This window comes from Corvus moneduloides, chromosome 3 (assembly GCF_009650955.1).
Source record: "Corvus moneduloides isolate bCorMon1 chromosome 3, bCorMon1.pri, whole genome shotgun sequence".
NCBI lineage: Eukaryota > Metazoa > Chordata > Aves > Passeriformes > Corvidae > Corvus > Corvus moneduloides.
Genome location: NC_045478.1, coordinates 110867954 through 110881968, shown reverse-complemented (window position 1 = coordinate 110881968; position 14015 = coordinate 110867954). Strand labels below are relative to the sequence as shown.

At 38.9% G+C, this 14015-nt stretch overlaps 1 protein-coding gene across 12 annotated transcripts in view; it reads right to left on the bottom strand.

Moving 5' to 3' along the window:
- The window catches only part of EHBP1 (EH domain binding protein 1), a 211345-nt gene that overhangs the window by 123343 nt on the left and 73987 nt on the right, over nucleotides 1-14015 (bottom strand). For 9 of the 12 annotated variants that reach the window (XM_032103502.1, XM_032103504.1, XM_032103506.1 and 6 more), the window contains exons 6-8: nucleotides 9287-9468; nucleotides 6615-6754; nucleotides 609-713 (exon numbers count right to left, since the gene is read on the bottom strand). In XM_032103502.1, coding sequence (XP_031959393.1) covers nucleotides 609-713; nucleotides 6615-6754; nucleotides 9287-9468 — 427 coding nt within the window. The remainder of the gene's footprint in view (nucleotides 1-608; nucleotides 714-6614; nucleotides 6755-9286; nucleotides 9469-14015) is intronic. The other 3 variants (XM_032103507.1, XM_032103508.1, XM_032103514.1) reach the window with 1 other exon arrangement.

Below are 14015 nucleotides of genomic sequence, written 5' to 3'. Positions count from 1 at the left end.
AGTCCCTCGAAACACTGCACCAGGATATGACACGAACTGCACGACTAAGTTAACACAGTCCAGTAAGTACATCAACAAAGGGGAAAAAAAAAGTGAAATGAATGAAACTTCTATTTGCTGATCAGAACATTATGTAACAGAAATGGCTACTAAGAAAGCCTTCTCTTTTCTTCATTAAATAAATGTTGCAGAACATCTAACAAGCTAGATACAGTGATTTTGGTTGTTCACCTACATGTTAACTATCGGTAGGAAATTTTAATTTTTGGATGTAACGTGCACATAAAAGCAGAGAGGGGACATTTTGTCACTTTAGAAAGGTCAAGTATTACTGACTACACAACTAATGTTTTAAGCTTAGGGTCTTTTTCTTTTTTTTTAAATTTTTTTTCTTTCTTGTTCATTATCAGATGACAATGGAGCTGTAGCAGAGACAGGCTCTTTCTCTATCATGTTGTTACCTGTTGGATGCACTACAAATTACTGAGAGTCATGCTGGGTGGAAGCACAGAGATAAAACTGACAGCTGAATACAGGCAGGAGTCAAAAGGTAATGGGTCACAGTAAATACAATCAGAAACAGAAAGAAAGGATGAAAGCTCATAGACCTTCAGAGGAACTGGCTGATTTAGCTGAAGGCATATTTGCTCGCTTTATGCAGTCATCTTGATCTTCATCTAAGCTGCTCAGAGCATTCAACTGGTTTACAATTTCTGTAAATAGAAGCCAGTCAAGACAAACGTAAGGCAAGGGCATTTAATGAAACAGAAGTGGAACGAACACTGTTATCAGAAAGAGAGAGCGAGGGAGAAGAGGGTAAAAGAATAGATTTAGAACGAGTCCTTACAATTATATAACTACAGCAAAGTACCTGTGTAGGTGCTTCAGTGATAATTTAACATGAAACCCAGTTAACAAGACATAAGCAAAACCTAGCCAGATTAATGGTGTCAGCAACAGCAGTTAGTTTTATGAGGACGAGTATGCACATCAGTTGAAAATTTAGACAGATGTACTAGATATAATTTAAAGACTTTTCCGGCTCATGAAGGAAACCTGAATAGTAAAACATTGTCAATCAACACAAAAACAGCCCCAGAACAATTTATCTCCCTCCCAAATCCTCAAGGCTACAGAAAACTAATCTATACAACATGCATTTTTTGTATTTATTTCTATACACACTCTGATTATTTAACATTTACAATTAGTCACCATTCTATTCTGATCTATGACAAGCTGAATTCACCTAAACAGTTCTAACATACATGATCACTATTGTTCCAAGAGAATGCAAACTGAATGTATATATCACGTGAATTTTCACTGTCACGTTATGTAAGTAACACCTTGCTGTTTGTTAAAAACCTATTTCCCCTTCTGTCCATAGTGGAGAGCTCTGAATTGCCATGAACTAGTAATTTTTAAAATGTGTTAATGTTTAATTCTAGTCAAGATGGGGATGCCTCCATAATTCTGGAAGGAAAGAAAGAAAAAACAACTAGGTCTTAGTGGCTTCTGGCCCAAGGGGGAAAATTCCTCTCTGCTCCCCCCTTAACACAGTCCCATCCACAGCATCTGACAAATGGACCTCTGTAGTAATGGGGATTGAGCCTGGGGCATCTCTAGAGACCTCAGTGTAAGTTTCTGTGGAGAGGGAACAGCTTTCCTCATCCTTTCAGATGACAAAAAGGCAAGAGAAACCTGTGCAGGAGAGATGATCCTGCTTGTTGAATATCACTGCCCCACCAACAGCCTTTTTCATCACCTGTCTTTTCCCAATGAAATAAATGGAAGATGTCTTCTGGTGTTACCAGTGAAGTTAAAGCTTCATGTCAGTCATTCCTGTATTTCCTTTAAACTTCAATTTCTTGAAGTACACGAGAAGTTACCTCTCAGTAACACTTTTAGTTTACTGCTGTTTTGAACTTGACTTTTTCTCATCCGGCTTTTGTTTGGGAAAGCAAAAGTTTGTCTTTATTCAATGAACTAGTTTTAGGGAGTAAGATATCAAACTGAGGTAAAAATTGAGTAGCATGCTGTCTCAGTTCATGTTGGTTGCTCATGGCCACCCAGAACTTCCTAGTCAGGGTGGCTTTTTCATGCTTTTTCATAGCTGACACCACTCCTAATTTCATGCCTTCACAGACAGCACAAAGAACCTGAAGCCCAAAGCAGACCAGAACCTGATAGTATTTCTGTCATATGGATAAAAACTTCTGCGCCAAATTTAAACTGCTTTGCAAAGACATGCCAATCTGCAAATTACCAGGTAAAATGACCTACTCTGCCAATATCTACTGGGCATTCTAAATGCTGACAGTGACAAACCCCCAGCAGAATTCCTCTGTAATGCATCTCCCAACTGATCTGACCTTAAAGCAGAAATCTACTTACATGGGATTATACTTGTATCTGTCTACAGAGAGTTAACGTAACCATCCTCAATTCCTTACTTTTAGCTCCAACAAATAAGACTATTATCCTAAAAAATAACACCAAAACTGCCCCAAAATTTAGCTTTCTCAGTGTAAAACCATACATACACCTCACAAATCTGCATAATATAATACTATCTTCTGGGAGTTTTTAAGACTCAAGATAGACAATGGAACATATCTTCCTGTACTCAAATAAAACAGAGCTGACCTCAAAACAGCAATACTAATGAATTAGTAGTTTAAAACAGGCTCAGATGCTGACATGATTTACAATTTATTATGTCAGCATGTGAAAAAAACCCCCAAAACAATTACAATCCAGTTTTTATTGTCAGAAAATAACAAATTAAGTTCAGAGCTTTAAAAAGAGGGAGTTCTTTGATGTGGTCTGAATCACCTGGTCCTATCTGCCAACCTAAACACCCATATGCACTACAATGTTTCTCATTACAATATTAAATGGTTTATGTCATATTTTGGAGTATGGAAATGGTAGGTTGGAGATTTATATCCTATATTATCTTTTATAAATCTCATTATCTACAAACACACATTAGCTTGCTCTACAAGTATGTCACATAAATCACTGGTTTGGGTTTTGGCATTTTTTTCATTCTTCTCTCTTTCTCTCTTCTTTTTTTTCCAAGCAGCTTGGTGATCCTGACAAAAAAAGAGTAAATCTACCAGGTTTTCAGGAGAGGTATGGTTTGCAAATTGCAAAAAAAGAGTTACACATATGTTATCCAGAAGCCTGCTCTTGAAACATGCTGGGATTCAGACTCCTGCAATAGGTAGCACATGGGCACGTTGCTGATTCCATGTGGTGCCCCAGGACAGCCACTGTGCTCCTGGGCAGATGGAGCAGGAGGCAGCTATTAACTTCAGCATGAGGCTCTAAGTAGCAATTAAAACATTAAGAGAAACAACATATTCATTACTGCCCTGTTTGTGAGTTATGAGGCACATTTTCTTCAAGTACATTTGGGATACCTTGTGTTCCACTGAAGACTAAGGACAGGATAATGCTGGGAGGTTTAAATCCATGTATGTTGACAGTGTAGAAACAAAATATTTGAAACTTAATTCATGGCCACAAACAATTTTCAGCTTCACACAGAACAGTCGGGGGAGATACACATGAAAAATTTTACACATGAAAAATTTCAGCAAGAAATACTGGGAAGGAAGAGGGGGAAAGCCTGAGATGGAGGGACACTTCTTTAAGTGAAAGCAGTGCTTGGAATGGAAAACATCTTTCAGTCTGGTCAGTTGTATGGCAACAGTTCCATGTTGACCACCTCAAATTCCACAGTGCTTTTGAGGTCAGTCAGTATTGCACCACCTATTTCATAGCTGAAGAAACAGAGGCACAGATACCTACTCAAAGTTAGGCAACACATCAAGGAAGAGAAGCAGCATTTCCTAACTCACCTGCACCATCTAGAGCCCCACACAGCAGACCTCCCTTGTTCTCCCAGCAGCGGATATATATGTTAATCTAGGAAACGGTAACTTTGGCCACAATGAAAAAAACCCCCACAAACAAAACCAACAAAACTTGTTGTACACTGCAAAAAGGAACAGTGTCTGATAAAAGACTTGCAGCACCTCTTGCAGCTGTGCCTCGGGAATCATAACTTTTCAGTCATCAACTCATCCCTTCCTTCTGTGAGAAAACCTTGAGTCAAAGGTAGGAGAACAATCCCTCCCTCTTTGCTCCTTGCACTTTACTTTTTCCAATCCCAATTACAAACATTAACAGTGCAATGCTCCCATCGTTCCAGTGAGGTGTTACAGGCAGCATCCCCGTTTTACAGTTGGGAAAACAGGCGCACCAAGGTGAGGGATTTGCCACGGGGCGCTCTGACTCAGTGAAGCATTCCAGCTCCTCAGCTGCCAACACCCAGCACAGCACAAGAGAAAATGTTGGTAGCAACAAGCTTTCAAAAGGGTTATATAACTTCCTCAATTAACTTTATGGTATTCTGTGAACACTGTTTTTGAAAGCATTCTTCACTACAGCAGTTTTGTTACATTTCCTTCTTTATACATTTTTTCCTGTTTTTCTACGATGATTCCTACCTCTTTCTCCCTTGGTTCCTCAGCTCTTCTCCTAGCTTTCCCCATTCATTATATTTATTACAGTAGTCACTGCAACTGCCAATGAAATCAATCTTGAACACATGTTGAAATAGATACTTTAGATCTTATTTATTAATGTTTACTTACTGCCCTATGTTTTATGTTCTCCCATTTGCTTGGGAAATTGCATGCACTCATTCCATCCCTCTCCTTCTCAAAGGTGGGAAAAGCTGGCCAGGCCCACAAAGCAACTCAGCCGTTGTAGCCAACATAAGAAGAAAAAGGCCAAGGCTGACTTTCCCCACGTCATGATTCATCTACAAAAAGACCAACCCAACCTTCCCATCTTGTATCGTTAGCAAACAGTATCAGAGCAGGCTGAGCAATGCACAGAAATTGTGTATTCCAGAAGCATTTATTACTTCTGTCTTTCAAGGAGGTATTCTTAGCTTTGAACAGATAATTTTGGCCTTTGCAATAGCAGATGGAAAAGCTGAAATGACTCTAAAACACCATGAGCAAGGATCCTGTGTTGCATATCAGCCAGCTCACCCTTCCCACCTATCTCCAGGGATGTTCACTCCATACCCAAAGGATAGTAGACTGCCTAGTCTAACCTACATCAGATTTTTGCTTGTTTAGGAATCATTTATACCCTTGTTGAATGATGAAAAATCAATAGAGTTGAGAAGCAAGATCTGATGCTTTTCAACTGCTGCCCTTCTGCAGATGGGTTTTCTGTAGTCCTCAACGCAGTACCTGGCAGATCTTAATAAAAACCTTGTGCACCGGAGTTTCTATAGACTGTACATTACCTCTCCTTAATTTGGCCTTCTCTGTGATTATTCAATGGCCTGGTGAACATGTCAGGTTTTGTTTGATGCTGTGATCTGATTTATTCTGGTTACACTGGGAAAGAAGTTGACCTTGCAGAATGATTTCAGTGTGACCAGACTGGTATATCTCTGCTCCCTGACCAAGAATACATTATCTTGGTTCCTCAGATATTTCATTCCAGACTTTCCAATACACTCTGTGCCAGACACAAACAGCATAAGTAGAGATTTGGCCAGGGTAAAAAATGTTTAATTGAATATGTAAAACATACAGAAACATATTTGCATCCTTTCACAACACTAAATGTAACTAAGTAATAACTCCTTCAGGCTGAACCTTTTGATTGCAACGAAAGCTCAAAAAGAAGTGATGAAAGTAATGTTTCATAACACTGAACCAATGTTCCTCTGAATTTTCAAGAACAGATTTGACAATTCACTTCTCCGCTTGGGATGCTCTTCCCCCACTTTGGAGAAGGATCCTTTTATTTCAGACATTTTAAAAGAGCACTGGAAGTTATGAAGTCTGGCACCAGAAGTTAATTTTCTCTTCCTGATTCTTTACACAAAAAGTTCCTACAGAACTCATCTGGAGCAGTATTACATACTGATCTCCACCAACAATTTAACATTATCTCATCCTGATCTGACTTGCCTCGATTAGTTCAGCTATCCTGGACACACTAAGCATTTTTATCAGCAATTCAAATGTGGTTACACTATCTCACTTCAAACAACCTCACTATCAAATTCATTAAAGTCCTTTAACAGCCTCCTGATTTCTTTTCCATGAGACACCCCCACCCAAAAGGCAGCAATATGCTGCCTGGAATTGCCATGTTACTGAGCAGAACCTCAGCATCTGTCCACGGCACAACTCATTTCGCAGTTATTCTCACAAACTGTCTTCATTATTTCACCTGACCCTCTCCTCTTGTCTCCTGGCTCACTGACCCTTTCCCTCCACTTTTTCTGCTCCTCTGTTCACACTGGTTCTTTGCTTCCCTAAAATGCTACCTATTTAGTGCATTCTCTCCTAAAAACAGGACACACAGACACAAATCAACACTCTTGAATTCACAAATATTAAACTTTGTTGAGTTATGGATGGGTTCCTCTTCAATCGAGCTATCCTAAATATTGTTTTGGTTGTTAGGATTTTTTTTAAGTGAAATAAAAATACAGCATAAGGATAAAAACCATGGGACAATTAGCAAAGGACACTCTATTTCACCATGCTCGTGGCAAAACCAACCTGTAATTTTTGCAGCCTTTTCCTCTTGATTCACTCTGTTTTCTTCATCTTCTTCATTGTCTTCCTCAAAATCATCTAGGTTACCAATATCAGCTTGTTTCATACTCATCAAACTAGCCAGGCTTTGCATGTCTTCATCCCTAAATAACAAACATCATATCAGGCATTAAAATGCAGCTTATTAATTCCACATCTGATATTACTGCATTCTTAAAAATTCTTTAAATATTTTGATGTTTTCTTCAGGGAGGTCTACGAGCTCAGATCTGATCTTGAATATAGTGAAAGAACAAAATGAATACACTCATAAATATGTATCAATTTCTGAAGGGAAAGTTTTCAATTAACAAAATTGTAAAGGGTAAAAAAATACTGCTTTGCATCAAGAGTTAACTTAATGACTGCTTCCAAAAATTTTAAACCAGCCCAGAAAGGCTGCTAAATGCTTGCTTGGTCTGCTTTGGTTAAAGTGAAAATGCTTGGCCAGACCTACTGCCCACATGCTGCATGCAATACCTATCACTACATTCATTTATAACTCCTGATGCCGTTACAGAAATTAAAATCCCTCTACTAAATATCTGAAATCATTAACAAGATAAAAAAAAGGTTAGTAAGGCACCGTCTGTTTACACATACCTGGAAACCAATTGCTTTTCACAAAGAGCAGCTTTATTCAGATCCCTTGGTCAGGGCACTATGAAAGGCCTGTCAATAACTTACAATCTACCTGACTTATAGGTCTTCAGTCTGACACCTATCAATTTCAACGGGAGAAGGTACATGCAACCTAAATTGATCAGGTTTTATGAATTACGGCCTAAAACAGCATAATATAGCTATTTACTGTATAGTTCATGGATGCTGGTTGTTCCAAAAAAGTTAAATAGCTTATCTGCTACTGACTTTTTCCATTCTCATTTTCAGCTGCATTTTAACCATGTTAAATCACAGCAAAATACTTCAAAATATCATTCTTATATGGTATGCCAAGATGTGGTTCACAACAGGTTAATCAGAGAGGGGAAACAGTAATAGTAATTAATAGTAATGAATGCATCTGTAGCTTTCAAAGCATGCAGACAAAAGACTTTTTTGTGTCAAAATGTTTTAACATGGCAGCCTGGAAAGCTGTTCATGCAACATTTTTTGGGCACTTGTATTGCAGTGGGCATTGTCTACAAATGCATTCAGAATACTGAAAGCTAGAAGTAAACTGTTAGTCTTTTGGAGAGAAAAAGATTTAAGCAGAGGTAGAAGAACCATTACAGTAGTAGTTTCCCCATCTACCTCTTTTTGTTCTGCCATTCTCACATTGCCATATTCTAGAGACAGAAAGGAAAACCAAAAATACCCTCTCTCTTGGGGTGACTTTATAATGTTGTATCCCATATCACTGTTCTATGCCCAGAAATTAATTCTGTGCCTTTCTATGCCTTTAAACTGAGCCTGAGAGGGGGAAGAGAAAAAAACCGAGCAAACTCTTCAAAGCAGTTTTGCAGTTTGGTTTTCATGTTTCGAGGACACAGAGAGACACAGACTCCTCTTGCTTCTAACAGCAGTGGCAGGAGACGAAGGAAACACTCAGCTTGCTTTCTTTACAGCCAGCTTTCAGCTCCTTTTCCTCCGGAGAGTTGAACTTTGTTTTCCTGGGACTCTGATTTTTCCCTTCTTCCCCGCTGGACAGTTTCAACATCAGAATACATCGGGAGGACTTTGTGCCGAGGCCTTGGCCCTGGATGTGGGCCCACCACCCCATCCCAGCTCCAAGGAGGGAGAGAGAAAGACTACGGAAGGACTGAAATTTTCCCAGGTTTTCTCTCAGCAGAGCAAGAGGTTTTATTATTTAGCATTATTATCCTTTTCCTGTGTGTTTGTTAAATAAATAGTTTTTTTCTCTTTCACTTTCTTTCGAGGAAAATTTATTTTTTCCCGAACCTGGTGGGGGAGGGGTGGTTGTAACCTGCCTTCTCTCAGAGGATATATTTCCAAATTTGCCCAAACCGGCACACCCTCACTGAAACCAGGACTGTGACAAACAATCCATTCTCCAGCCACATGAATATCCAACATCTGGAATCTGACAGAAATTGCATGAGAGGTTACAGCATCTGCAAAAATAATCGGTATCCTCTGCCCTCCAAAGGCCACTGAAATAAGGGACAGAACCGAGTGAGTAAAGGGAGTGGGAATCAGTGCCCAAGAGAACTCCTTCCACAGGATGTTCTTGTGCTCAACCCAAAATCTTAACTCTGACTCCACCCTCCCTCACCTTCCAACTGCCTTTGTCCTTACTGCATTCTTTGTGAAGTATCAGTGGGCTCCCTTGAAGTCTGCCAAGGTTATTGTTGGATGAACACACACATGCACATAAAACATACACTCCTGTTGATTTCAGACCTGTAGATACTTTTAAGCTGTTGTTACTTAAAATGTCTGTAAGAGTAGAGCACAAGCCATTTGTCTCTGAAGAGCACAAGGCTGAAATCAGAGCAAGAAACAACTTCTACTCAGTTAAGAAACCAAGTATGGCAGGAATGATAGGTATGCTGAAGGATACTCTCAAATTCCACCATTCTATACAGAAAGAGCTCTTTATCCAAAGGATTCTTTGAAAAGCAACACAAAGCAGGCTATCTGGTTTAAAAAAAACCCAACAAACAACAACTTACGTGGCTTTTCCTTCCCTCAGGAAAATACAAGATAAGGAGAACTGTAGTGTGGCAGATACCACTTTCTTAGACAAAGGCTTGAATTTTAACCTGACATCTGTCTGTGTAGGCATGGGGCTGGCATATTGCTTCATGTTGATGCTGCTGGTGGCAAGCGCTTTTCTACGTCCAGAAGGAGATTCCTGAAAGCAAAGGAAAAACAAAGCTAATGTAAAAGGCGCTGTTACACTAAAACCTGCAAGTGCACAAAACAAAAAATGCACTTATTAAATCTGTAGGGGGGGTTGGGGTTTGTGTTTTTTCAAAAAATTACTATGGGCCTGTCGAGCTACAAAAAACCATTTCTTAAACTACGTCAGTCACTAATGGTGGTGGAGCTTTGAACACCTTCTTAGTGCAATAGAAAAAAAAAAAAGGTTGGCCATTGTGATTAGTGGTGTTCCATACAAGATCTAGGATGTCTTTAAAGGCTTGAGCTTGAAGCAGATCCCCAGCACACATCCAGTTAAATTGCTGGGAAAATATTTCCATTTCTTTTCACAGCAAACTGGACTCGCTCTGTCCAAACTTGGATAGTTCTGGGCTAGAACTTCCAGCCTACAGAAGACATGGGTTTCAACCATGCATGTATTTTTTTACATAATGGTTTGAGGTCATCTAGTTTGTGTTCCACACTCAAATATAATACCTAAATATTTTTCACAGCAGTGGTTCTTCTCATTAGTGTTGTACATGCACTATCAAGAGTGACAGGTTTCCAAAATGGAAGTTGACAATACTTCCAAAAATACTGATAAAAATTTTGCAAGGAAAAAATAAAGAGCAAAATACAGAAAGATAAAAGCCAACGTTTTATTTGAAAAGCCTAAGTTGTATTTCAATATAGAAGTGTTGCTCATGGTTTAACAATTCAGACTAATTAATCTAGAATGCATCTAAGAATCTACTCTCTTGTTCCATCTAATCTCAGCATCAATAGGAAAGGAATGATTATACGTAATAAAGCTCCTGTAACAAAAAAAAAAAAAAAAACAAAAAAGCCCTGCTATTAATTCTTCTGAAAAATGTTCTCACAATAAGACTACATTTTACTGCAGTTGACAATGTGTTGAATAAAGAATACTAATTCAATCAAAACATTCAAGCATCCTTTTTCAAAGTACTTGACATTTCTGCCCAGTAGAATAAGTCAGAATGTAATATGTCATCCCCAAAGAATACCTTGTTTAAAAAACTAGCCTTATCTGACAGATTATGCACAGCAATATTATACAGAACTATTAGTGCATGTAGATACCTTATGAATGAATTTCAAAAATGCATCAAACACTTGAGAAGGATTTAGGCCCTCTCAGAAGAAATACTTAAGAATATGCAAATACTCTCAGCTGAATCAAGTTGAACAGATGCGACTCTCACAAACAATAGGAGTGCTCTTTCCCCGGCTGCAGTTGTCAATCAAAGAGCAAGATTAAGGTCCAAGGTTCTGACAATGTGTAAAATGGGAAGTACGATCTGGGAGTTTGCATTATTACACAGATATGAACAAAAATAATCTGTCATGATACCATACCTTTAGAATAACTAACATTACAACTCATTATACCAAATGCAAGGTTTACTGCAGCACCTGTTCAGGCATTTATACCCAACAGGATCTTAGACAACTCATCTTGGAAGATTTTGAATAGTTGATGTTGACAGTAAGATGTTGATCTTCGCAAGATCAACAGATCTTAGACAGAACAAATAATGAATGTGGGTATTTGCTTGCAGCCCTCCAGACGAATCACTGATGAGCCACACCATGCCTGTATTCTGATGTGCTCCTCTCAGTCTATGAAAACCACTTCTCAGCAGCTGTGAATTTCCCCAATTCAACAAAGACCTGGATTTATTTCCTTGTGTAGCTACAAATGCCTTCTCAGTGCTGGCTCACCTGTTACATGCACCCAATGCCATGAGAGCAACACACAGACCTCCCACAAGGTCCCTTGGGGGGAATCATCATAGGGAACACCAAGATGCTTCAGTGACTCCAAAAAATAGGGGTACTCGGGCTACTTTCTCTTGTTACAAACACACCATCTTCTCTGGTATGTCAGATGCATATCTTTATCAAGGTAATTTCACTAAAAAAGTCAAAGCAAACAAGATAAGCCAACCCAATTTCCAATTCAATGATGGTTCTGAAGTGAAGAGAAAGAACACAAGATTGAACTTGCAAGCATGCAGAAGGTGGACACATATCAAGGCAGAAGAATTTTGAAATGATGTGAAATTACATTTTCACTTAGTATCTACTTATTGTACAAATTATCATCTTGTCATTTGCACCTTCAGATTATCTGAATCAGAGAATGAATAAGAGACATGAATAAGGAAAAGACAAAGTTCTCCCAGTGAAGATGATCATCAGCAATTCCTAATGAAATCTTCTGGGGTTAGCTGATGTAGATGAAAAGGGAGACAAGAATGCAGGCAGCTGTGTGCCAGGACAAAGGGAAAAAGCCAGCCATGAGCAAGAAGATTTTCCTATCACTGCATATCCTGATGCGCTCTGAAGAACAAGATACACTTGGCAATCGAGTTCAGTGTTCCTAAGAAATGAATAAATCTCATAATATTTTTGTGGGTCAAAGACAAAAGTTTACTTTCCAGGTTCCAGTTGCCTAGAAAAATCTGAATTTGTAAGTTTATCATACAAAAAAACCCCAACTAAAATCCCAAAACCCAAACAAAAATAGACAGTGCCTGATCTTTCAAGTCTTATTTGGCTTCACATGCAAGATTAAGTATATCCTCCTGTCCTCCCAGAAAGGGAAGTGTTGCAATGTTTCCTCCTCTTAAGCTTTACAGGTTTGGCCTTACGTGGTTTTAGCTATGTAAGTAGAGGGGGAAAAACTTTTTGCACCTTAAAAGAATATTCTCAAAGTGCTTAGGTCCATGACTGATTTTACAACAGATTGTATCTTCTACTCTGACACACAGACAACTTCTAAAAATTGTCCTTGGATGCCAGAACATGACAATAACCACTTCTTACAAATACTGTAGCATTTTTTAGCAGAGAGAAAATAATCCAAGAATGGAGTAGACAGCAAACCTACAAGCAGAGTAGACAGAACCAGGTGAGCAGTAGGCTGGAATGAGTTATTCCAAAGAGAAGCACACTTTGGTAGGATACTGAATAAATAACATCCATTTAACAGTAAAAGTCTGATCTGATGTTACTTGTGTCTCATATGAGCATGTGGATTTTTGTGGAAAGTCAAGCAGGAATCCCAATGCAAATGTTTTAATTGCTCAACTTTTCTGCTTTTGCCCATATAATCAAGGTTTAAAATGTGTAAGGCTCTGTTATGCCTCCAGGTGTTTAACATACATGTGACTGCCAGGGTTGCCACATCCTGTTTTGTGAAAGGGTGGCATGAAAAGTCAATTTTGAAGTTACAAGAGAGAAACAATCCAATCAATAATAAAGAGAGGTGACAAAATACAACACTCAACAGTGAAAATGGAGCACATTCTGTAGGAAAACAGTAATTTGGAAACCCTTTACTTTTAAGAAAGGCAATGCATTATGCAAATAAAATCAGCTATGATATCTGAATTGCAGAAAGACAGAAGGTAACATACAATGCCAGTAAAATACAAGTACTTCTATGTTACCTTCCAGCTCAAACATCCTACTGAGACTGAGAAAGGGCACTGCTGGACTCTTAAGAGAACACATGGAGCACTGGTTAACAACCATTTTCTGTTGTTTCATGTTTATTACTGTATAGTTCTAGTAAGTGAAGCAGCACACTGGAAAAAAAAGTGCCATTCTCCTAGAAATCATTAATAAATGATTAAAAATATAACTATTTGGTATGTTAGCAGAAACTACAGCAGCCTGTCTTCTAGCATAACAGAATAATGGCTGTGCTGGGTCAACTAAAGGCTCTGAGAAACCTGTACATTATTCTAAAAGTACTTTGTTTGCAAGACTGATCATTATGGTTCACTTAAGAAGAGTAAAACCTGCACATAAACACACAGCAATACTTCTCCATTATTCTCACCCATGGTGGGGAATTTCTGCTTTTGTATTCTACACTTTTCTCTCACAAGCAGCTTCACTCCCCTTGGCAGTCTCCTCCTCCTACTCCCTACAGTCCCTGAAATGCCTCAAACATACACCATTATTCTGGGTGAAATAACCCTATGTGGGCAGTATATCAAGTTGTATCAGCTGTTCCCAGCTGGCAAAGCAGCAGGATGAAGCATGTGGCTGGCTCTGCACTGAGCCCACTGAGTAGCTGATACTTGTGCATCCTGGTACTTTAGGAAAAATTTGAGCAAATTATTAAAAATCTGGAATAAGAAGAGCTTGAAGCTAGCAAAACAAAAATTAATACAAAAAACTGAAAGATTTCCTAATACCCTGGAGTACTTTGATTTCTGATTCAGACAAAGAAATATGTGGAGCAAGCAATACCCAGTTGTGTTCCTTTTTTGTACAGAAGAACATTAGTAATAATGAACTCAGGTAGTTCCCAACTTCTAAGGACACTGTTTGTGTTTGCACAGACTTTAAAAACACTGTCACCTCAGATACCAACAGAAGTGCAATTCACTGGTGCCATCAAAAAGACAAATTCCAGTCAATCTGAAGCCACAGGAATCACAAGCTGCGAGTGCAGGGCCAGGCTCAGACAAGCTCTCCCCTTGCACTCGGCTCTGC